This window comes from Carettochelys insculpta, chromosome 22, assembly GCF_033958435.1.
Source record: "Carettochelys insculpta isolate YL-2023 chromosome 22, ASM3395843v1, whole genome shotgun sequence".
Taxonomy (NCBI): domain Eukaryota; kingdom Metazoa; phylum Chordata; order Testudines; family Carettochelyidae; genus Carettochelys; species Carettochelys insculpta.
In genome coordinates this window covers 9,598,639-9,623,023 of record NC_134158.1, presented here as the reverse complement: position 1 = coordinate 9,623,023, position 24,385 = coordinate 9,598,639, and the positions used below count along the sequence as shown (strand labels likewise).

General features: G+C 55.4%; 1 protein-coding gene across 7 annotated transcripts; it reads right to left on the bottom strand.

Moving 5' to 3' along the window:
* Positions 1-84: 84 nt before the first annotated feature.
* On the bottom strand, positions 85-23,464 carry TRIM39 (tripartite motif containing 39). Of its 7 annotated transcripts, none has more exons than XR_012648524.1 (9): positions 23,388-23,464; positions 12,450-12,565; positions 11,853-12,271; positions 10,189-10,284; positions 9,302-9,532; positions 6,884-6,906; positions 6,044-6,159; positions 4,052-5,443; positions 85-174 (listed from the first exon to the last, which is right to left on the bottom strand). XR_012648524.1 is itself a non-coding variant. In XM_075017168.1 (9 exons), exons 4-9 carry the CDS (start codon positions 12,264-12,266, stop codon positions 4,896-4,898), a joined length of 1,428 nt encoding a protein of 475 aa, XP_074873269.1. In that variant the 5' UTR covers positions 12,267-12,271; positions 12,450-12,565; positions 22,869-23,068; positions 23,388-23,437; the 3' UTR covers positions 1,109-4,895. The 7 variants fall into 7 exon arrangements, 6 of the variants coding, with proteins under 6 accessions (XP_074873269.1, XP_074873270.1, XP_074873267.1 ...); XM_075017168.1 differs by lacking the exon at positions 85-174 and adding an exon at positions 22,869-23,068 and having other exon boundaries at positions 1,109-5,443; positions 23,388-23,437; XM_075017169.1 differs by lacking the exons at positions 85-174; positions 23,388-23,464 and adding exons at positions 15,966-16,188; positions 18,387-19,002 and having other exon boundaries at positions 1,109-5,443.
* Between the last annotated feature and the right edge of the window lie 921 nt (positions 23,465-24,385).

Below are 24,385 nucleotides of genomic sequence, written 5' to 3'. Positions count from 1 at the left end.
GCACTGCTCACCCTGTGCCCATTAAGAGTGAGAACAAAGTGTTCGGCCTTTCTCATGTCCAGGAGTGGGGTGGGTCCCGTTGCTGTGGGGCGGGGGGCAGGTATGGCCCACAGGTTATGGTTCAGGAACAGCTCTTGCAGTTGATGCAGCTTACAAAGGAGAGAGGTAGGAGACCTAGACACAAAACCCAATGATAGACCTGGGACTAGGAGCAACCCAACAACCCCCCCACTGCCCTCCCAGAACCCAGGGATCAGACCCAGGAGTCCTGGCTCCCAGCCTCACCTGTCCTCACTCTCCTCCCGAAGGCAGAGAGAGAAAACCCAGGAGTCCCGGTTCCCAGCCCGCTGCCATAACCACTAGTTCCCACTCCCCTCCCAGAGCTGCATATAGAACCCAGGAGTCCTGGCTCCCCACCCCCGCCACCACTCTAACCACTAGGTCCTGCTCCCTTCCCAGAACGGGGAAAAAACCAGGAAGTCCTCACTAGAGCTGCCTGGACTTTTCAACAGAAGTTCTTCCCCACCCGAGCAGGTGCGACGTCCTTGAAAAGGACTTTCCTGGGGACACGGGGGGCTTTGGCTGACACGTCCGCGTGGGATGGGACCTCCACCTTCTGACAACACCAGAACCGACTTTCTAGTCCTTTTGCCAGGCTCTTACTTACCTGTGACTGAGGGTGCTCCTACTCAGGGTGAGCCTCCTCCTCCTGCACCCCTGCATCCCTCCACCTTCCTCTGCTCCCCCCACAAGGGACAATGGTACCGTCCAGCCCTCAGGCCCAACAAACAACCCCATCTTGCTCCAAAGGACCCCTGAACTGTCACATCATTGGGATGCAAATGAGCCTTGCTCCAGCCCAGCTGGTTTCTGGCGGTGGCACCAGAGGGCAGCTTCTCTCCCAGCACTCCCAGCCGTGGGGTGGCTCGTGGGCCAGTCTTCTGTCCATTAAGCAGCCTCAACCTGGGGCCCTGGGCCTTCAGGGACGATGGAGGAACATCCACAGCCCACGAGCCGTTCCCGCTGTGCCCTAGCCGGACCCCCCTTCCTCCCCCCCAGGACTCACCACCTCGCCCGTGGGCCGCGAGGAAGAGCCACACGCCCCAGGTGGTCTTAAGAAAGTTGGCGGTTTATTGATGACAAAGTTGCAGGCCGTTATACGACACAAGCCACGGACAAGTTCTCCCCCAGCTGTGGGAGGGCAGGGGAGGGCAGGGGCCCCCACACAGCCCAGGGGTGCCGGTGAGTCATGGCCCAACCCCTGGCGCTGTTTGGCCAGCAGAGGTGGCTGGCTCTGGGGTGGGTCAGGCCACTGAGACCTATCAGATCATCACACACGTGGGACACTTCCACCCCGGGCTGACAGGGGCACCCCCCGCTCCCCACTGCTATTTTCCCCTCGGAGCAAGCCAGCCAACCCAGCCTGGATCTGAAATGGCAGCTCCTCCTCCCCCGAGCCAGCCAGGCTCTGCCCTGGGCCGCTGGTCACACACACGGCTAGTTGATGTATTACAAGCAAACACCCTTCTGATTCCTTCTTCACACATGGCTACTCGGCCCGGTCCCTCTCTGCCTGGAGAAAAGCAGCAACTCCCTGTGGCCTTTCCGCTGAAACCTCAACTCCTCCTGTCCATTCATCAACCTTGGACATGCCCCATTGCCCCCTCTGAGAGAGTCAGGCTCTCTTGCTCATAAAGAAGATACCCACCCCAGAGGTGGCTGCATTTAAGTGCTGGGTGAGGCCACCCTCTGCGGATCCACTTGGCAGCTGTTAGGCAGAGGAGGCTGCGTCTCAGGGAGTCTGGCTCGAGTCAGATGCTCTCCGAGGCGAGGATGGTTTCCGAGCAGCCCTGGTGCAGAACGCCGCGGCCCTGATCTCCGCGGACGCCGCCAGCTGCTACCGGAATACGTATCCCAGGGCGCAGAATTCCACCCAAGAATTCCTGCGCCGGGCTGAGGCGTGGCCGTGTGCTCCTGGAACAGAAGCCCGGACTTGCCAGACTTCCAGCCACAGATACCCTGCCTTGGAGGCAGATCCCAGGATGAACTGCCAGCTGTGGGGCCTTCCTCTGAGAGTATCCAGAGGTGGCAGAAATCCGCCCCTTGGTCGGCCTTTCTGTTGATGGGGGGCGGGGGGGGGCGGTTCTGAAGGACTGAGGGCCAGAGCTGGAGTGGCCTTCGAAAACTAGCTCAACATGACGTAGCGCTTACGGTCTGGGCGTAACCACCACCCCGGACGTTCCACCTGCAGGCCACCCTGCTCTTCTGAAGTCCATCATCTCTCTCGCCGTGCTTTGGTCTGACCGTTAAAAACCATCAATCCTTTGGTTCTGGGTCAAGGCGTCCCAAGGACTGAACCTCGAGGCCAAGTGCTGTAAGGTCTGCTGGGGAAGCACAGCTCATTCTTTGGATGCTGCAGCCCAGGATGTGGGCGAACCGGGGAATTCCACCCCAGGGACAGGAAGGGGGCAGAGGGCCGGTGCGGAGGGGGTGGGAGGCGGGGCACATCCAACTCAGAAGAGATGACGATGTTAGCCTTGGAAGGGGGATGGAGCTGTCACACCCGTAAACACAGGCAAATGCTACAGTACTGGGGCCAACGACTTTCAATTAAAGCAATTAAATCCTTGGGAGGCTTAATTTAAGTGCCACGAGTGGAGAAAAGACGAGACCAACGTGCCACCACTCCGTAACGGCACAGCAACGGAAGGCAACACATGATCCAAGTTCTCCTCCTGCCAACGGCTCCCTGCGGAAAGTCCGATGGATTCCTCCTCACGGTGACGTCACAGCCGACTATCAGCTCTTCTAACCCCACAGCCGACATCCAAAAATGCTACACTGGCCTGGGAAGAATCCAGCTCGCTCAGGAATGAAAGCCCCACCCATGCGGGTCGTAAATACAACTCAGATGCAGGAGGGAGAAGAGATAAGGCCGTTCCTGGCCGTTTTGCTTCCAACCATAACTGCGTTCCGACATTTTTTTTTGGTTGCCCCAACCTAATTTCTGGCTTGAACGAAGTTCTTCATGGCCCAGAAGTTGTTTCCTTTCTTCCCCACCCTTCTTGCTCAGAAGGGGCACACAATTACTTCACTGTAGAAATGTACCAGGGTGCAGATCAGCCTGGGTGGGGATGCCTCCAATGGGTTCAAGAGGAATGGGAGAAGCAGCCCAATTTGAGCTGACAGAAGGCAAAGAAAACACGGAAGTGCATTTTAAAAGGTGAGGGTGCAGTGGGAGGGGTTGGAAACGGGGCAAGATCTCCCAGTACTTCCAGAGTGGAGACAACTGGATAAAACTCATCCTCTCATTGAGCTCCCGAGAACTATTCACTCGTTGGCTTCTCCACCACAAAGTAATCCCAATCAGCCACGAGGAACGCCACAGGCCTTCTCCACAGAGTTCTCCCACGAGAGACGGGAAAGGCTCAGCACAAAGGAACAGGAAACAGGCTCTCCTACACATTTTCTCTGGCCTAGATGACGGCAACCTGGAGGACAGGTCATCTCCCATGAAGATGCACCACTATCAAGAGACTGAGTACCTCCCTATGGGCCGGATTGCGTCCAGTCTGGCAGTGAACCAGAAAGAGATGCTAAGGAGTTGATAGGAGAATTTCTCTGTTGACCCAGCGTGGTGCGGACCTCACGGTAAGTAGGACTAAGCTACACCAAACTGACTTACGCTTCTGAGGTAACTCAAACTCTGGCGATCGGCCTGTCCTCGTAGCGTTGACCTGACCTCAGAAAAGGGGCTCAACAGGCTTCTTTTCTGGGCCGCAGTTCATCCATCTAGTCTGCTACCTCTGCCGGCACGCCATAAGGCTGATGGTACACCTACTGTGACACCAGGACACCCCACCCGGCCCCTCCACTCTACCGGACACGTCATTCCCATCTCAGCGGAGGGAAGAGAACCCCGGAGTTGGAGTCCCAGGACCCCCTGTGCTTTAATCTACTGAAGCCCACCCAGAGTAAACACAGGTTGTGCACCACCAAGGATTCTCTCCCCCTAGCACACTCGAGACAGCTGCCTTTGCCCAGGACTCACCTTGGACTGTCCAAACGGGACGAATTTCCCAGGAGTGGGATGGAAACATCCCTTGGCCGCCTGGATCCTGCCCATCAACCAAGCAGGGGAGAAGTGGAAGGGGAGCTCAGGGTCACAGTCACACAAGGATTGAGAACCCAGCCAGGCAAGCAAGGTTCCACCACCCGGAAGTCCACTCTGGGCATGGGGCAGACAGGACCATAGTGTGGAGGAAGTGGAAACCAAATCTAACATCCTCATAGTCCTTCACGCCCTGCCTCCCCCCAGTTCTCGTCGGAATACCCCTTCCTCCTCCCCCTGCTGCAGTCCATGGTTACGTATGAGTAGCTACGTGCTCAAGGACGATCCCCATGGGTTTGACCTAGGAGAAGAAATTTACCAGGTCACAGCAGCAGCAGGGTCCTCCCCACTGGGGGATGGGGAGATAGCCCCGCCCCGTGGAAGGAACCTAGGATCAGAGTCAACGCAGTGGCTTTCAGGGCCGTACCGGAGTTTGTGCCGACCTGGCCACCCGTTAGGGAGAACCAGGGGAATGGTGGAAAGGCAATGGTGTCAGAGAGCTGTGAAATTACCACCCCACCCCTGGGCTGTGCGGGGCCAGAAGCAGAGCCATCACTCTATCCGGGTGGGATAGCAGCCCCCCTGGCCCCCAGTCTCTGGGGAGGAGCCTTCGGTAATCCACCTCCACACCCCGCTCCCCCCGGGTTGATACGCAAGCAGTGTCTCCAGGCGGGCGGTCCAAGGGACGTTGCCCGCGACAGTCAGAGCATGCAGGTGAACAGCATAGACCAGATCCATGCCTCCCGCCTAGTGCCGGAGGCTGGTGGGCCCGGCCTCCCGCCCCTCACTCCCAGTCCGTAGGGGTCTGGATGACAAGGGGGGCGGCGTTTTTGCGCCCGGCACGGATGCCTGGGTAGAAGAGCGGCCAGATCTTCTCGGTGAAGGTGTCTGTGAAGGTGTAGATGTGGGAGCGGTCGGTGACGTTGTAGAAGGACACCCGCCCGGCTTCATAGTCCAGGAAGATGCCCACCCGCTTGGGCTTGACGGGCAGGTGCAGCGGGGTGAAGGGGGTGGTGGTGGCCGCGTACTTGTCCCCGTTCCACAGTCGCACCCGCCAGTAGCCTGTCTCGGGCAGGGCCATCAGCTCGCCCTTGCGGCTCACCGAGTCCTTGCAGACGCCCAGGGCCCAGTGGGTCTTGTCGCCCACCTCCACCTCCCAGTAGTGGCGGCCCGAGGTGAAGCCCTCGGTGGCCAGGACGCAGGGGTAGACGGTGAAGCGCCGGGGGGTGTCGGGCAGGTCCCGTAGCCGTGTCTCCACGAACTTCACGCTCTTGCGGTCCTCGGACAGCACCAGGTTGGGGTGAGCCGTCTCGGGGTCCAGGGTCACGTCTCCTGCAGGGGGAGAGGGGCTGGGCAGTCGGGCCTCCAGCCACGCCGTGAGGCCCTCGAGGCCGCCCCGCACCCAGCCGTCAACCCCACTGCCACCCCCTTCCTCAAACCCGCTCATGCTGGCCACCAAACCCGCTCCCCACGCCCTCCGGTCCCCCACACTCACCCCCGTCCAGCCCCCAACCCCACTGCTACCTGCGTCCCCGAATGCCTCATGCCTGCCCTGAGCTCCTCCAAACCGACCCATCTCCTGCTGCCCAGCCCCACAGCTACCCCCTTCCTAACACCCACCCCATGCCAGTCCCCCAACTGGTCTCCACTCGCCCTCCCGTCACCTCTGACCCCCCTCAGGCTTCCCCAGCCCCCTGCTCTCCCAGCCTCATGGAGAGGGTTCTGTCCCCCACCACCCCTCCCCATAGCATCCTCTCCCGCCGCCCCAATGCCGTGAGAGAGGAGCCCCACTGGGTCACACCCATTCAACCCCCCTAGGTTCTCCCTGACGGAGGTGTCTACCCCTCCAGAGCCAGCCTGGCCCCCCCAGGGTACCCCACCCCACCCCACCCCACCCCTGCCAGGGGCCTGGCCAGGGCCAGGCCTGCTCACCGATCAGTCTCTTGATGATCTTGCGCAGGACGAAATACTGCCGGGGGAAGTTGCCGAAGTTCTTTTCCAACTCGATCGGGACCGAGGCCAGTTTCACCGTCTGCACCATCTCACACCTGAAGGGGCGAGAGGCGGCCAGCATCGCACCCGCTGCGCTCCCGCCCTGCCTGTGCCTCACAGGTGGGCCGAGGAGGGGGAAACTGAGGCACGAGGCCGGCGGACACTGGGCCCGCACTGGCAACGTGATCCAGGAGTGACGACGCCTTGTCTCAATTCCTCCTCTAACCACTCAGCCTTACTCCCCTCCCTGAGCTGGGGTAGAACACGAGAACTGGAAGGGACCTCGAGAGGCCATCGAGTCCAGCCCCCTGCCCTCAGGCAGGACCAGGCACTATCCAGACCATCCCTGATCGGTGTCTGTCTCACCTGCTCTGAAATATCTCCAGCGATGGAGGTTCCACAACCCCCCCGGGCAATTTATTCCAGTGTTTAACCACCTGGACAGTCAGGAAGTTTTTCCTAGTGTCCAACCTAGACCTCCCTTGCTGCAGTTGAAGCTGGTTGCTCCTCGTCCTGTCCTCAGAGGTCCAGGAGAACCATTCTTCTCCCTCCTACTCGTTTTTATTACTGATTTTTCTCCCTCCTTCTTTTAGGTACTAGCAATTGGCGATCACGTCCCCTCTCCACCTTCTTTTCCAAACAAACAAGCGTGGTCTCTTCCTGCAGCCCTGCCCCACCCGCTAGGCCCCCGTCCCTGGTCCTGTTCGGATCCCTTCCCATTTGGGCACAGAGGGTAGGGATGTGCAGGCTTGGGGTGAGGGCTGGGGAATTGTGCCGTACCTTTCCAAGGTGCTCTTTATGTCCTACAGGGAGAGAGGGGGGGAAAAAAAAAAAAAAGACACCAATTAAGGGAGGTTCCAGCAACAGCTGAGTTTCGCAAAGGCCAGGGTGCGACAGGGCCAGCCCCCGAGCCTGCTACTCCGAGAGAGGCTGTCTCAGGGCCCGTCTGCCACTAGATCCAGGACCCATCTAACGCAGACATCTGCAGAGGCCCATCTCACCCACGCCCTCCAGGCGGCCAGGGCTGGCCCCCTACAGCCAGTTCCCCAGAGTTCTGGGTTGGGACCTCCCTACAAGGGGTCTCCCAGGCCTTCCCCGTGCCAGCAGCCTAACTCCAGAGCTCACAGCTCAGCAGCAGCCGGCCTCGGCTCTTTGCACCTCCATCCGCCGCAGCGCCCCAAGGGACAGTGCCTGCTCCCGCCACCCCCAAGACGAGGAGATACAAGGGCCACTTCTGGATTCAGCCACAGCTCCAGGGCTTGCCCAGTGGGCCCTGGAGCAGAGCAGACCAAGGAATCAGGAAGTAGCTTTTGAAAGAAAAGTCCCCAGACCACTGACCCATCCCCGTGGGATTTCCCGAGGCTCAAAGCCTGGCCTGCACTGGCTGGAAAAGAGGTGGCTCTGTTTAGAGTCCTGCCTCAGCTGCCCTGAATTCAGGGCCCATTTTGATCCATTTCACGGCTAGAGCATTTTCTAATTGGTCAATTTCATGCTTTCAGAGGCCGTCGTCCAACTTCCCAGCAGCTCTGTGACCATGGGGATCCCGACCCCGCAGATACCCGTAGGGCGGCGTTCCCTGGAGGGCGAGAGCCTGGGCGGATTAGCAGAGTGCTCACAGCCGGTGGGTGGTGTGTTACTGGTGATGGTGCACAGCGATGTGCCAGGGTGCACAAGAGAAAATTTATTCCACCCACGGCGGGGGAAAAATGAGAGAGGGAACGCTGCTGTGTGTGGGGGGGGGCGGGGTAAGGGTGTGTGTGTGTGACAGCTGTGTGAGAGAGAGGGGTGTGTGAGGCGCGAGTGTATGACAGCTGTGAGAGAGAGAAGGGGCGTGTGTGCACGTTTGAGAGAAGGAATGTGTGTGTGTGTGTGTGTGTGTGTGTGTGTGTGTGTGTGTGTGTGTGTGTGTGTGTGTGTGTGTGAGAGAGAGAGAGCGCGCGCGCTATCCTCCTCTCCTGCGGGATACGCCCTTTCCCTCCTCAGCCCAGCAGCGACTCTCAGCCAGCCCCCGCCCCCTGCCCGGCTCCCTTCTACTGGTGGGGCCATCGGTCCCCCCTCCACAAGCCTTCCCCGGATGCAGGACCCTGGGGGCTGCTGCCAACATCAGCACGGCCTACGGTGGGGGAAGCACACGGAGGCGGCTCTGCCAGGCCGGGGAAGGACAGGTCCTGCCCAGGGCTCCCTTGAGGGGCAGACTAAATTTTGTGCTGTGCCCCACCGTTGGAAGTTCTGGCTGCCGGCTGGCCCTGCTCGGCTAATCAGCTGGGCGCCTGCCCTAGCACTCCGATGACAGATCACTGGTCCGGCCCTTACCCAGCCTGGCAGGGCCCCAGAGCTGGGAAGCTCCCAGGAATGCGGGGGAGGCCAGATTTCAAGGGGAAAGACTTCTGGGACGTGTGTTCCACAGCTGAGAAACCAGCAGGGCCCCAGTGACGCCAGTACAAGGCAGAGACTGGGCCCAGGCTAATGTATTTCCCTTTGCCGAGGCGGCAGAGCCATCTCTGCGTCAGGAGCATCGGCGCGTAGGCAGACGTGGGCCAGGCTCAGAATAAGCCTTGGAAGAAGGTCGTGGGACGGGTTGGCAGTTTCTTGTTGGACCCAGCCAGAGCCCCCTCCGTGCCCACACAGAGGCATCTGACGGTGCCCCGGAGGGTGCTGGGCAGGGCTCCCCGCTGGCTCCCCTCGCACCCCGTGTGGGTGAAATAAATTTTGTCCTAGCTACCAAAACAGGTGCAGCTGGGCAACCACCAGCAGAAACACACGCTGCCGGCTGTGGCCGCTCTGCTAATCAGCTGGGTGGGAGTTCTCTCTCTCCTGGGCGGCCACCCAAGCGCTCAGCTTACAGTTAACCCCGGCTGCCTCTTCCCCACTGTAAGAGGTGGAAGCGGCTTTGGAGGCAGCTGTGAAGGGAAACATCGCAGGTGTGTGTTGGGGGGCGGGGGTGTATCTCTGCCGGGCTGGACAGAGGAGGTCTGGTCCTCTCCACGGCCAGGCAGAGAAAGTTAACTCTCTTCGCGGTGCATATGCAGAGACTGCCCCACCGGCTGTCAGAATGCAGCCACCTCTGGGGTGGGGCGCAGCGGCTGTGAGCCCACGATGCCAAGCGGAACGACGGCGGGAAGGAGGTGGCAAAGGGGACCCGGCTGAGCCTCTCTCGCGGGAGCGCTGGGGGTGGGCCGGGCGCCCAGAGGTTCTCGCCTTGAGCATCTCAATGCCAGACTGCAGGCACTTCTCCTCGACCTCGGTGACGAGCTGGTGGAGGGAGAGGCGCTGCTCGGCCAGCTGGGCCACGTTGTCCTTCAGCTTCTGCAGGATGTCCTTCTCCTCCTCCTCCAGGCGCCGGAGCAGCACCTGCTGCTCCCCCTCCAGGAACTGGTGCAGCTCCTCGAACTCGCTCAGGATCAGCTGCCGTCGGCTCTCCACCTTCCGCTGCAGGGGCACGGGGAGAATCAGCAGGGGCCACCCACCCACGGGTCCCCTCTAGCCCCGGATCCACCCCCGGGGTTGGGGTGAGCATGGGTCTCCCCCCCCAGATCTGGCCACAAAGAAAGGGGGAAGAGGGTATCCCCAGCCCAGGAGTCCCAGATCCAGCCAAAGGGATTAGCCCAGGCGTGTCCGTGTGTGGTATCTCCACAGAGAGGGGCTGAGTGCAGCAGGAGGCCAGGAGGGGTCTGTCGATAACCGGGCAGAGGTGGTTCTTTGCTTTGCAGAGTGCATACAGAGACTGCTCCACCAGCTGCTAAAATGCAGCCACCTCTGGGGCGTGGCGGCCGTGAGCCCACCAGAGAAAGCTTCAGGACAGGCTACAGCCCTGAGCTCGGGATCCACCCGAAACCAGCCCGTGTGGGGGAACAGGGAGGCAGGACAGACCCGGAACCGAGCTGCTCTGACCTCAGATAAGCCACAGGAGATTTTCGCCCCTATTGCCCGGTCGGGGTTTCTGACACCGCTCAAAGATTCCAGTGGCTCAGCGCCCCCCAGCTTCACGCTGGGGCCAGAGCTCAGAGCACCCCATACCGAGGACCCCGCAGCTCTGCCAGGACCTAGCCCGCGTGAGGGCCGACCAAGCCCCCAGCACCACCTGCCTTCAGCTCGCCAGGTTTCTTCTCCTCCTGGGACTTGCAGTAGGCAATGTCCTGCAGCTTCCGCTCCAGCGGCGCCAGGCACTGCTGCAGCTTCTCCTGGGAAGAGGACGGACACGTAACGAGCAGGGGCTGGGCGCAAGAGGCAGGCTCAGATCTGCAAGGCACCAGGTGGGCAGTTCCCGGGGGGTTTGGATGGGGCCATGGGTGGCACAGTCGGGGATCAGGCCCCTGTGGATAGTCCAGTCTCAGTTCTACCTCATCTGACCGCTAGAGTTGATTCTCCTCACAGAACTGGGGAGGGAACCCAGGAGTCCTGGCTCCCAGCCCCCTGCTCTAACCACTAGACCCCACTGCCCTCCCACAGCCAGGGACAGAACCCAAGAGTCCGGGCTCCCGGCCCCCTGCTCTAACCCAACAGACCCATCTCCCCTCTCAGAGCCAGAGAGAGAACCCAGGAGTCCTGGCTCCCAGCCCTGCTGTTCCCACACACCACACCAGTGGTTTTCAAGCAGCGTGCCGTGGTACACAGGTGCACCCTGAGAATGGTCAAAGTGTGCCACAAACCATCGTCAATTTCCCCTCCCTGCCCTGCTCTTGGCAGAGCCACCCTGGAGGGGAAACTGACGACCCCGCCTCGGCTGGGGATGCTGGAGTCCCAGCTGGCTCTGGGTTGGTCAATTCCCCCCAGGGGTGGCTCTTGGCAGAGCTGCTGAGAGGGGCAACGCCGACCCCACAGGGGGGTGGGTGGGGGGCTGAAATGCTGCTTCCCGGCCCCGCCAGGCTGCCTCGCTCCCTGCTGTGGCCAGGGAGAGGGACGTGGTTTAAATGTCCCATCTGGGCTCCAGCAGGCCAGCGGGGAGGGGAGCTGCTTCCAGCGGTTGCTTGTTCACTCAACGAGGCCTGCGCTCGCTGTCTCCCACGGTGCGTCCTGCACTGGGGCGGAAACGGGAGCGCGCTGGAGCCTTGTTTCGCTGGTCGCACGCGGTGCTGTGTCGCAACCCCCCCCCGTCAGGCCGCAACCCCAACGCAGCGTCGGGAAACGGGGTGCCGAGGAGCATTCGATTCAGCTGAGAAAAGCGGCTGTGCCCTGGGATTGCTTGTGTGTTGCGTGTGAAGTGTGTTGTGTTACCGAAGAGGTTGGGAACCACTGCGCCAGACCCTCTCCCCTCCTAGAACGAAGGGTGGAACCCAGGAGCCCTGGCTCCCGGCCTGCACTGCTCCCACACGCCTGACCCCTCTCCCCTCCTGGAATGAAGGGTGGAACCCAGGAGTCCTGGCTCCTCCTCTCTTCTCCCCTCCCCTCTGCTCCCCTGCACCAGACCTCATGGGTTCTGTACTCCTCCACCTGTCCGCTAGGACTTCTGGGGTCTCCCCCACACAGCTGGAAGAGATTCTTTCCCAGGGACCTGTGGCAGAGGTGGCTTGCCCGTCAGGGCACACAGAAGGCACTGGGGAAAGGCGGTGGAGGATGACCAGCTCGCAAGAGGTGCAGCGTGAAAGCAGTACCTGGGAGCGAGGTACGAACGGGGGTGAAGGGTTCAGAACCTTGGCTAGCTCTGAAGACAACGGCTAAAGGGGACCCACAAGACCTTCTCCAGCTCAAGGACCGGAGAGCGCTGGCCCCAGGGAAGGGGCCAGGCGTCCCCTTCCGGGCAGCCTCCCACCTTGTACTCCTGGGAGGCGTCGTCCAGAGGCACCACGGTGTGGCAGCGGTGGTCGTGGGAGATTTCGCACACCAGGCAGACGGCCTCCTGGTCCTCCTTGCAGAAGAGGTTGAGGGCCTCGTTGTGCTTCCTGCAGAGGCTCTCGTCCCGCACCTTGCGCTTGGTGGCTTGCAGCTGCTTGGCGATCTCCACCATGTTGCCCAGCTGCCGGTTGGGCTTCAGGGTGCGGTGGCGGAAGGTCTTGCGGCAGACGGGGCAGGGGAAGTCCCGGTTGAGCTCCTCCCACCAGCGGGTGATGCAGACCCGGCAGAAGTTGTGGCCACAGTCGATGATGACCGGGTCCTTCAGGTACTCCAAGCAGACGGAGCAGCTGGCCTCTACCTGTAGGTTCTCCAGGGGGTTGGTGGTAGCCATGGTGTCTGCCAAGCCGGGGAGAATCACTGTGTCAGAAAGGGACAGGGGACCTTTTCCCTCTAGGGGCGACCAGCTCTGGTCCAGCCCAGGCACAGAGGGGTGACGGGATCAGAGGGGTGGTTGTGAACACGACATGGGACCCTTTCTCCCAACAGTTGTGCGGCGAGGGAAAATCCCACTCACTGTTTGGTTCTACTCCACAAGAGTAGAGACTTCACACCCGGCTGCGGCGACGCTCCATGGTCTCTCTGCGGCCCGGGGCAGGCAGAACCCTCTCCCGCAATCCAGTCAGTGGTGAGCTGGGGGCACAGAGTGTGGAAACATGGACGTTGTGCGAGGGGGAAGCAACTTGTTACAAATCGATGAGCGTTTAGAGGGCTGGAGCACTGCTGCGTTATACATGTGACCAGGGCCAAGACTCCACCCCAGAAGTAGCCACATTTCCCCCCCGAAGAGCAGCTGAGGGCTGAAAGGACTAAGGGGGTCTCAAACGTCATTGCCGCTAGGGCGAGGGGGCCGAGACCTGAGCCCCACCCGTTGGGCAGGGTGCCAAAGCTGAAAGACTAGGGTGTCAGCCCCACAGAGGGGGCCTGTACCTTGAGCCCTGGGGCCCAGCGAGTCGAAGCCAGTCCCACTCACCCCACTCAAAACTCAGTTGCGGCTCCCATCCCACACTTTGAGGACCACTGGGCTCTCAAGCCCCCCCATCCCACCATTAGGAAGCCAAGTCCTGGCTAGCCCAGAAGTCTCAATGGAAGACTGGAGAACTGGCAGAATCTTACGACGGATCCGAAGCAAGTCCAACTGGATCCACCACAACCAGAGGTTTATGCCCAGGCTGTTTTCCAACCATTGTCGGGGGATTTGCAGACACCTACTTATGGACACGGAACCGTGGATCGAGGGGATATTGAAATAAATGGCCCATCCGTAGCCAACGATCAGCCCCCGTGCGCCTAGAAACGTCTTCCTCAGCTCGCAGGCGTTAAAAGTTAGTTTATGCGCCAGGAGAGATTCTAGCACAGTCAAAACTAGTTCGCGTGTACACCACTGCCACGGGGTGGGGGTCCCCAGGCCCTGCCCCTCATCTGCAGGCAGATGTGACTCTCGTTTGGCTGGGAGAGTAGGTCTCTCAGGCGACAGGGACACGGCGTGGAACAGATTTATCAGCACAGATGCCAGAAGCCGTCAACAATCCGTTTTGGGGAGAGAGGCCTCGGGGGGGTCCCCGAGCCGGGGCCTGGCCCCCCGTCCTCCCTCTCCAGCCAGATCAGACTGCCCCCTCCCTCGCCCACTTCTGATTCCAACCAGCCAGGCCCTTGTCTGTCCCGTTTCCTGGGGCAGAAAGGTGTCACCTGGTTGTGTAGGTTACAAAGAGCCAGGAGTACCTGGGAGAAGTCATCCCACCGAAACTCCCCACATGGCTACGCACTGATCCCGTGCCTAGGGAAACTGAGGCACACACCTCGGGTTGCTACAGAACAGTAGGAAACACACACGACCAAACCAGGGGAATAAAATCTTCCCACCCCCTGCACTGTGTCACATTCCTTATTACGGGTTGCGCTAAACCACACGGAAATGAATGGGCGCGTTTCGCGTAAACGTCAGAAACAATTAAGCTCCTTTACGGAATCAATAGCAGCCACCACCAACCTTGCCTCGACTTCGGCCCACCCCTGGGCGGAATACATTTTGTTCGGCATGGGAGTCTGCGCACCACCCACAGAAACACAGGCTGCCGGCCGTGAGCAGGGAACAGCATTTGCCTCTCTCCTGGGCGGGCCGCCCAAGTGTTTGGCCTACGGGGAACGCTGGCCACCGCCCAAAACACCGGCTGGTGTCTTGGTCCAAAACAAATGAACACAGTGGGAGCTCCGTGGGTGGACAGCTTGGTGGAACCATGTGTGCCGCTGACAGGTACAGCGGCAAGAATAAAGGGGGAGGGTGGATTACCTGATTTCTCAAGGCCCTGGCCAGCCAGAAAGTGCAGTAGGAATGGGGCCTTAACGAGAGAGCTTCTGAGCAGAGCGCTGGCAGAAGAGGGGACTGGATTTGCGAACGAAGAGACGGCTTCCTCTTTAGGTCCCCCGGTGCCCAGGAGTTTGCAGACAAATCAGAGTGCACCAGGAAGACCCGACTCCATTGTAGCCACTGCAACTGCAGAGCTAGAATCGATGTATCCGCAATCAACTTACCCGGCCGTCCTCGCTGAAGAAGGTCGACGGGAGAAACTCCATTTCCCACATCCCTACCAGAATCCTGCACGGTGGACCCTGCGTGGTGCTCACGAAAGGCCTCCCCAGCCCCAGCCTGCGGCACGCTGGGGCCGGGGCAACTTGTTGCCTTTGCTGGGGCTGCTCCAGCCCTTACTGGTGAACCGTAACTGAAGAGGAAATTCAGTTCAGTACCTGCATTCATGGCAGCCCCAAGCACCATCTCAGTGGATGTTTCTTAAACCACATTCCGCAGAACGCTCTCCATGAACGTCTCGCAGGTGTACCGGGAGCGGCTGATGCTTTTTCGCAATCACATGCCAACGGCCTTTATTTTCTGCTATTAAAACCAGCTCCAACGTTCCTTCTTCCTTGCCGGGACACCGGATTAAATGACTTCTTTTGGTTGTGTGGTAGATGGTGCTGCCTGTCTGGGTGGTTTTTTGACTGATTTTTTTTTTTTTTTGGAAGAAAATTCTCATGGATGTTCTGCAGAAAAATGATGATCGTGTGGTGTTCTGTGGTCTCAAAAAGTGTCAGAAGGACCAAGTTAGGCTTAACTGAGCTTGTTTAGTTTAGAAAAGAGAAGACAGAGGGGACGTGACAGCGGTTTTCAAGTACCTCCAAGAGGGAGGGCTACAAGGAGGAGGGAGAAAATTTGTTCTCCTGGGCCTCTGAGGACAGGACAAGGAGCAACGGGCTTGAACTGCAGCAAGGGAGGTTTCGGTTGGATATTAGAAAAACATTCCTAACTGTCCAGGTGGTTAAACATTGGAATAAATTGCCTGGGGAGGTCGAGAAATCTCCATCCCTGGAGATATTTAAGAGCAGGTTACATAAACACCTATCGGGGATGGTCCAGATGGTGCTTGGCCCTGCTGTGGGGACAGGGGAGAAGACGTGATGACCTCTCGAGGTCCCTTCCGGTTCTAGTGTTCTATGATTCTAATCTCACAAGACAAAAAAAAGCAGCAAACAATACTACACCGCATAGGTACTGCAGATGAAGGAGAGAACGGTAGAGAAAATAGAGCACCTTAGATTGCAGAATCACAGAATCCGAGGGCTGGAAGGGAGCTCAGGAGGTCATCGAGTCCGGCCCCCTGCCCAAAGCAGGACCGACCCCAACTAAACCATCCCAGCCAGGGCTTGGTCAAGCCAGAACTTCAACACCTCTAGGGATGAAGATACAGAAGGGTGGATACAAAAGCTTTTCAAAGCGAAAACCGGAGAGCCAGTGAGCTAAGGCCAGGAATTGACACATGGACACGTAGAATTGCCCAGAAATGGTTAGCGAAGCAGAGAAAGGCACCCGCACGTCATCCACTTGGCAAGCAGACAAGCAACAGGGCACTGGGAGCACAAACTCAGGTCACGTAAGAGCAGGCAAAGACCCCTCCATTCCCAAACCGCTGCAGCTCAGAGTCCCCTTCCCTGCTCACAGCCAGTAACAGAACCTGCTTTGTCAAATATTTGTACATACCAGTTACATTTTCTTTATATCCTGTTTGCTAAGCTTGCGGCCGTTGTCTGTCCTTTAAAATGACCTCACAGAGTTAATTGACCTCTCTTGGTTCAGGCCTCCCTCCGGTCCCAGGTTGTTCATACCCTCCTCCACTCTTCACTTCTACCCTCTCATTTTTTTTTTTTTTTTAAAAAACTTAGAGTTATTACAGAAACCTGCATCACTGAAAGAGAGGAAGCAACTGAAAACAAAACAGAAAGAGAAACTGCTGTAACAACTTTAAAGAGGCCCACTGAACTATTTTAACCCTTCAGGGTCAGAAATTAACTAACTTCCTTAAAGATATGTGACAGAGATAGCTGTGTTAGTTTGTATTCTCTCAACACAAAAACGCAGTCATGTAGCACTTTAAAGACTAATAAAATAATTTATTAGGTGATGAGCTTTAAAGGGGGTCTGTCCCACGAAAGCTCACCACCTTGTAAATTATTTTGTTAGTCTTTAAAGTGCTATATGACTGCTTTTTTCTTAAAGATATGGTTGCCAAACAACAGAAATGCAGACTGAGTTTGGAATCCAAATACTTGACAGATCTTCCCTCGTTTCCACAGAGCAGAGTTGTTAAAATAGAATGTAAAGTCATGAGAAATGCCCATGTTACTGAATTAATACAACCAATTAATGCAAATTAAAACCTGGGTTACTGAACACGAGGATCGTACAAGCAAAACTTTATTACGCTATCCCACGTCAGCAGTTTAAGGGCGCAACTCACAGACCAAAGACTCCAGAAGATATTAGCATTCAGTGAAAAAGCTCTTGGGACTCAAGAGAGAAGAATTAAGTGCCTGATAAACAAGAGACTGACCAAACAAATCTCAGTCTGCTGTAACTGCCCAGCTAAGCAGACCACTAGCTGGCCCATTTAAACCGGCATCTCCCAAAGTGTGGCCCGTGGCCCAGTACTGGTCCTTGGGAAAAAAATACCAGTCCTTAGAAAATATACAAATTATCATGCACTATCCGATTAATTTGGCAGATTTCGTATTTTTGTGCATAGTTAAGGTAACAACAATATGTAACACTGACAGACCCAGGTTGTCAGCCCCAGGGATAGAACCTGCGAGCATAAGGTCTAAAGCCCTGCACGCTACAACGTGAGCTAAAGGCCAGCTGGCTCACAGCCAAGGCTGTAGACCAGGGACTTCACTCACCCCAGATGAGGTCTCAGTGCCTCTGGGTACTACAAATAAGTTGGGCGCATAAGTATTTTATATCAAGATTTGTGTTATGACATACCGTCATGATAAAACGAGGGGTCCTATGGCACCTTATAGGCTAACGGAAATGTGTGACCATAAGCTTTCCTGGGCAAAGACCCACTTCGTCAGATGCAGGGCCTTTGCCCATGAAAGCTGATGCTCACACATTTCTGCTAGTCTATAAGGTGCCAGAGGACCCCTTGTTGCTTCTGCAGATCCAGACTAACACGGCTACCCCTCTGATACTGTTATGATAGCAAATAAATAATAAACAGTGAAAATTCATTCATTTTTCATTCTTCTTTTTTGTATGTGTTTATATTTTAGACCACAAAAACGGTACCGAAAAACGGGATTCCAACTATATAAAGTTTGGGAAACCCTGATTTAAACTGTACCTTACTGAGCAAAGTGAGCTTGTGTGCTGGTGGTTTTAGGGTGTGGAAGTAAGTATACTATTGCTGCCTAACTCTTTAGCTGATATACTTGTGCACATTCCTGATAAGATAAAATACTGAAGACATGGGGGAAAAAAAAAGACTTTCACACTCTGGTAGTGCTTAAAATAGACTCCAAAATCAAGATGGAATTATAAATTGCACATCGAGATTATTCGAATCTGGAGATCTCTCTCCATATGGAGATACATAAAACAACTCTCTCGCTCATATGTATCAAAAACTATTTTGACTACCAGGGAAAAGACACTGTCTCTGAACCTGTAATTCATGACATTAAGGGCCTGCTACTGAAAAAACAGGACATCATTTGTAATGGTGGCTCTAAACTGTTCAGTTTAATTTTTATTTGTGTTTGCTGAATGGCAGCATGCAACGTGACAGCAAGAGAGAAAAATAAATGGATGCAATTATTTATACTGCTTATGAGAGTTACATAGTACAGTAAACTCTTTCCTATCCAGCAGCCCCGGGACCAGGAGGTTGCTAGCTATTCAAATATTCTGGATAATAACCGATTTTTCACAGAAGTTTCACAGCTGTTTGGAAAGAGAGGCTACCGAACTCTTTTATATTCAAATTCGACACATTATCACGTGGTTTGAACCAGGATGACAATTCTCTAGTTCATTATCGCGGCTCTTTTCCATACTTTGCTTTATCTAATTCTTGACCTCCCCCCACCCACTTCTGCCCCCTCTGCTCTCTGATATGCTCACCTTGATAATGATTTTTCAGATTTCTCAACCTTGATTATTATTTTTGGTTCTCTGTGCCTTAAATATGGAGTCTGGTTTGGTCTGGCTATGATCTGAAGAAGTGGGTCTGTCCCACGAAAGCTCATCACCGAATAAATTATTTTGTCAGCCTTTAAAGTGCAACTGGACTGCTTTTTTGTTTATACATTCTGGAAAATAGAGGGACATACCTAGCAATGTATAACATGAAAGAAAATGAAGATTAGATATTAAGCAACAAACAAAAACGCCTGCTGAGTACTTTACTTACCAACCACAGCAGCATTGTACACGGTAAACTTACACTATTTGCTGTATTTACACTCGCTCTACTGTACTTACAGAAAACGTCACTAAAACTTACTTAGGGTTAAAATGCCGGTTATTTGAGAGTTCTGGATGAGGTCGCCTATGGCGGTGGAACAGCTTACTGTTGGCACTTTCCACTGACCAGACAAAGGGTTAGGGCAAGGTAACAACTTTTAGGGTGTGCAAACACAGAAAAGTTACGTCGAAATAACGGACGCTCTTTCGACATAACTTTGAGCATCTGTGCAACACATCCACTGCTCTGAAACAGCGGATGGCTTCTTTCGGAACTGGTTAACCTCACCGTACAAGGAAGAGCACGTAGACATGGAACAGAGCCTATTGGGAAATAAGGCACAGGGCAGCCAATGGCTCAGTTTCCAAACAGCTTCTGCTGTGGGTAGACACACCAGTTTGGAACACGCATTGTTCTGGGGCTGTGTGATTCCGGAATAGCTTACTTTGGAATAACTCCGGAATAAGCTGGAACAACACTGCTACGCAGAGACACCCTTACGGCTGGAGGCAAGCAACTTGCGTGTTAGTTTCTGACTCGTTTGTTATCTCCCCTTCTACCTTTCTCCTGATGCGCCAAAGTCCTCCGTGCGTTGCTTTGTCAGAACATCTTGTGCTGAAGCTGGGGAGTCCCTGTGCCGGCGTGTCAGAATATGCTGATGTATTCAGTGTTTTAGCCCTGCCAGCAATACCTGTGCCAATTTCTTGTACAGACAACTTGCCAGTAAGTATCCAGGGTTTGTTTTCACACACACTGATTTTTTTTATTCAATCACATAACTTTTGCTGAATGTGGTTCAGGTCTTTCTCCAGACCTCTGCTTCAGGCTGTCTTTTCCTATCCCATTCCCCCACTATGGGGCTTTTTCTTGGGAGGATATTTACTTATCATCCCGGAAGAGCATAATGCATGAACTGCAAACAACCCGAAGGGCTAACCACTGTTACGGCCGCCTGACGTTACCATCCATACGTTCTAGAATCATAGAACTGGAAGGGACCTCAAGAGGTCGTTGACTTCAGTTCCCGGCCCTCTCGACAGGACGAAACACCATCTAAACAATCCCTAACCATCCATGATTGCCCTGTCTGTACAGTCCTTCGTACAACTGATAGATTTTGATTTCTGACGGTCTTCATCCCTTGCGGTGCTCCTGGGAAAGTTAGGTGCCAGACTTTGATTAAGGACAATTGTTTTAGAGTTGTTCTAAAACCCTACAGCATTGTTACTCTGGGTCCCATAGTACCACATCTATGAGGAACAGCACAGAAATGTGGACTAGTGACATCACAGATGAGGTTACTTAGCAGGTACGTTTCTGGACCCCACGCTTTACAAAGGAAGTGGGCTATCTGGAACAAAGTTCAAGAGAAGAACAAGAAGGGTTCAGAAAACCCAGCCTGTGAGGCCTCAAGCTTAACATAAAAAACACCCCAAAACCAAAACTCTGCTTATTAAGCCTTGAGAACAGAAAATAAAAGGGTGACCTGCTAACAGTCCTTAAATACGTTAAGGGTTGTTAGACAAACGTGATCAGCTATTCTCTATGCCGGCTAAAGAGAGGCCAACTGGGCTCTGCTTCAAGGGAGATTCGGGTTAGATATTAAGAACACCGAAGTGCAAAGGGCAGTTGATTTCTGGAAGAGGCTGCTAAAGGAGGCTGCGGGGTCCCAATGACTGGAGGTTTTTAAGCCTTCACTTGATGAACCCTGGTCAGGGATGACCTAGATTTACTTGGCCTTGCCACAGCAGAGTGGGTGCGACTGGCTGGCTTTTTGAGGGCTCTTCCATCCCTATATTTGAATGAGTCGTGCTAGGCTTCTTACTTCCCTGTCAGACAGACTATTAAAAATAAAGGCCTCATTGTCATAAGCACTGTACAGAAACACACACACACAAGGTCTCTGCCCCCAGCTGCTCACAATTCCCTGCTTACACTAAAGGCAAAAGGGTGTTGGTCATCTACTAATATTTTCACAGCAAGAGATCACAACAGCCAGTGCACAACTGGAAGGGGAAATAAAGGCACAACAAGGGAATCTGACTTGTCCAAAGACCGTGGCACAGCTAGAAGCAGGAGAGCTGAGCTCTGATTCTTGGTCCAGGCACCCTACCCACTGCACTAAGCTTCCGGTCCAAGGTGTAATTCATTACATGCTTTCCTACCTCCACAGCAAAGACCTGTGAAGCCAACAAGGAAGGACAAACCGAACTAGGTTTCTGCCCATTCTTTCAACTGTTTCTTTATGACGAAGGCTGCTTGGAAAGGGAGTTAGCAGGGTAAATTACATGATTTAGGCCTCTGCAGTTGCGGAGAAACAACAAGCAAGGTGGAATCACTATACTCAGGAAAGGAAACAAGGGTCCTTAAATCAGCGCCTTTCAATCACGGGCAGCGTCCCCTGTAAGCCATGTGCTTGTGCGGTCACTCAGAAGAGATTCAAAGGCCGCCCAGCTGATTAGCAGTGCACCCACAGCTAGGTTTTTCGCTTCTGTTAGTGGGGCACATTCGCACATGCCTTGGTGCACATAAATGCATTCAGCACATTGATGGAAATAATTAGAGGGAACATTAGAACAGCCACACTGGCTCAGACCAAAGGTCCCTCTAGCCCAGTGTCCTGTGTTCTGACAGATGCCAATGCCAGGTGCCCCAGCAGGAGTGAACAGAACAGGGAATCACCAAAGTGATCCCTCTCCTGACATCCATTCCCAGCCTCCGAGAAACAAGAGGCCATGGACACTGTTCCCACCCATCCTGGCTAATGGTCACTGATGGGCTTCGCCTCCATGAATTTATCTAGCTCTTTTGTGAGCCCTGTTAAAGTCCTGGCCTTCACAAACTCCTCTGGCCAGGAGTTCCACAGGCCGACCATGTGCTGTGTGAAGATAAACTTACTCTTGTTAGTTTTAAACCTGCTACCTATTAACTCCATTTGGCGGCCCCTTGTTCTTTTGTTGTGAGAACACGTAAATAAAACTTTTTTTTATTCACTTTCTCCTCACCAGTCATGATTTTCTAGACCTCTCACCCCTTATTCACTTCTCTTCTAAGCTGAAAAATCCTGGCCTTTTTAATCTCTCTTCATGTGGGACCTGTTCCAAATCCCGAATCATTTTGTTCCCTTTCTTGAAACTTTTCCAGTGCCAAGATCTCTCTCTTTTGAGATAAGGCGACCACATGTGTATACAGTATTTAAGCCTGAACACTGATCACGAATACACCTACCCGTGGGGGTACGCAGTGATCTTCCAAAAGATCCATCAACTACCCAACTTTACAACAGGCTCCATCAAAAAAACACTAGCGAAGTCAGCACAAACTAAGATTTCATGTGACTTGTTTACACTGCCCTCCGTTGAAATGTACACATAATACGTATATTCATTTCATTTACTTTACAAATGCATTGTAAGAAGGGGAAAGTCAGCACTTTGAGGAACAGCTTCTTCTATGGTTAAAAACAAGACAGGAAGCTATTTTTCAGTCCTAGCAGCTGTGACATGTTCGTATTTTCACGTCTGATTTCATAAGCCAGCCATTTTTAAAGGGAGGTGAAATGAGAGGACAGGCAAGGCAAATCTGACTCCTGAAGGGGTTACCATCTTCTGGAAAGGTTGCATATCTCAAGGAACTGGAAGGGACCTCAAGATGTCATCCAGCTGAGTCCCCTGTGCTCACAGAAGGACCAGTCAACATCCCTCAATTTTTTTTAATTGAATCTGCCTGAGCACCTTGAAAGGCCACCCACAAGAACTGGGCCAATGCTCTAACCACTGAGCTATGCCGTCCCTCTTTGAGAGGCTGAGAGACATTGGCCAAGGGGATGGTATCTCACTCCGCTGCACGTGGGAAGCAGGTGTACGCAAGGCCAGGAAGACGGGGAACGAAACTTACAGTCGAGCTCTGCGGCTGTGTGAAAAGCCAAACAGAGAGCTGGGGAGGAAGCGATAAGCTGGGGACTGGGAGAGCAGGAGCGAACGTTTCCTTGGCAAGCCTCAGGAGGAGGCAGCCCGGTTCGTCCGCAGCTGCAAAAACGACAAGGGGCACAGAGCACGAGCTTTCGTGGGCAAAGGTCCACTTCATCAGAGGCCACGGAGCGGAGACGCCAGAGGCAGGTGTGGGAACGAGAACGGCACCTGACCACGCAGGCCCACTCGGTCACGTCTTCGCCTCGGCCCACGAAACCTCTCCGAGTCCGTCAGGCGCCACAGGACTTCTCCTGGCTTCTGCCCACGTCGCTCCCAGCCTCCAGGCGCGGGAGGGTTTCCTCTCTGCTGGGCAGCGATGAAGCCAGGGCCGCAGCCGGGCACCTGCTGGGGGCGAGCCGGGGGCGGGGCTGGGGGGGCAGTGGGAGAGTCTCAGCCCTGGTTGTTGGGGGAGGGGAGGGGGGAGTTACCCCCCCCTTGGCGGGAGGCAGTCGGGGCGGGGGGGGTCTGGCCTGGGAAGGGGGAGGGGAGGGCTGTTTCCTGGGACCCGGGGAGGGGGCTGTCGGCGGGGGGAGGGGCGCCTCTCCTGGGACCAGAGGTGCCCCCGTGGGGGGGAGGGGGTCTCTCTGCGGGGGGGGGGGGCGGCGGTGTGACAGGACGCGTTGGGGGAGGGGCTAATTACGGTGGGTCACATAATAATTCACTCCCCCCCCCCCGCCACCGACTCACCTCCGGCCGCTGCTGCCGGCGGGGACTCCCGGTCCGGGCCCACAGCGGAAGTGACAACACGAGAGGCTGACAACGCCCCGCCCCAAGCCCGCCTCCCCGGAAAGGAGGCGGAAGTAGGACGGGGGGGGACGGATTTCCGGCCCCAAAGCGGAAGTCACTGGCGCGCGCCACCGGCTTCCGGAAAGTTGACGTTCGGGGCTGGGAAAGGGGCCTGCCCCGACCGGAAGTTAGGGCCCCGCCCGCCGGCTCCTTGATGGAGCGTACCAAATTCATCCCCCACCTTCCCCCGCGTTTACGGACTGTACCAAATCCATCCCGCTTGTGGAATGTACAAAATTCCCTACCAGTTTCATTCGGCCTTCTGTGGAGCCTACCAAATTCATATTCCCGCCCCTTTGTGGGCTGTACCAAATTCATATTCCCGCCCCTTTGTGGGCTGTACCAATTCATATTCCCGCCTCTTTGTGAGCTGTACCAAATTCATATTCCCTCCCCTTTGTGGGCTGTACCAAGTTCATACCTGCCCTGCCATGTACCCATTTCAAACCTCCCACCTCTGTGGGACATACCAATTCCACGTCCCCCTTTGTGGAAAGTACTAAGTTTATAACCACCCCCGGTGGAACGTACCGTTTTCATACCCGCCCCCTCCCACTTCTGTGGAACATACCAAAGTCATCTATTCCTCTGTGGAACGTACCAATTTCATCTCCCCACCTATGTGGAACGTACCAATTTCATACCACCCCCTTTGTGCCCTGTACCCCGTTCACACCAACCCCTGTGTGGAACGTACCAATTTCACCCCCACGTCTATGGAGCGTACCAATTACATGCCCCCCCCCCTCCTTTGTGGAACGTACGAATTTCAATCCCCGCCCCCTTGGTGAAATGTACCAAATTCACAACCCTCCTTTTTGTGGGATGGTTCAATGTCATGTCTGCCTTTCTGGAACGTACCAATTTCCTTCCTCCCGCCCCCTTGGTGGAACGTGCCA

What these genes read in the sequence shown, in the direction of transcription:
- TRIM39 (XM_075017166.1), bottom strand. Translation starts at nt 12,266, where the DNA reads ATGGCTACCACCAACCCCCTGGAGAACCTACAGGTAGAGGCCAGCTGC. An exon ending in ACGCCTCCCAGGAGTACAAG is followed by an intron (nt 10,285 to 11,852) that starts GTGGGAGGCTGC and finishes TCCTCTTCCCAG; the next exon opens with GAGAAGCTGCAGCAGTGCCT. An exon ending in GATCATCAAGAGACTGATCG is followed by an intron (nt 5,444 to 6,043) that starts GTGAGCAGGCCT and finishes CTCCCCCTGCAG; the next exon opens with GAGACGTGACCCTGGACCCC.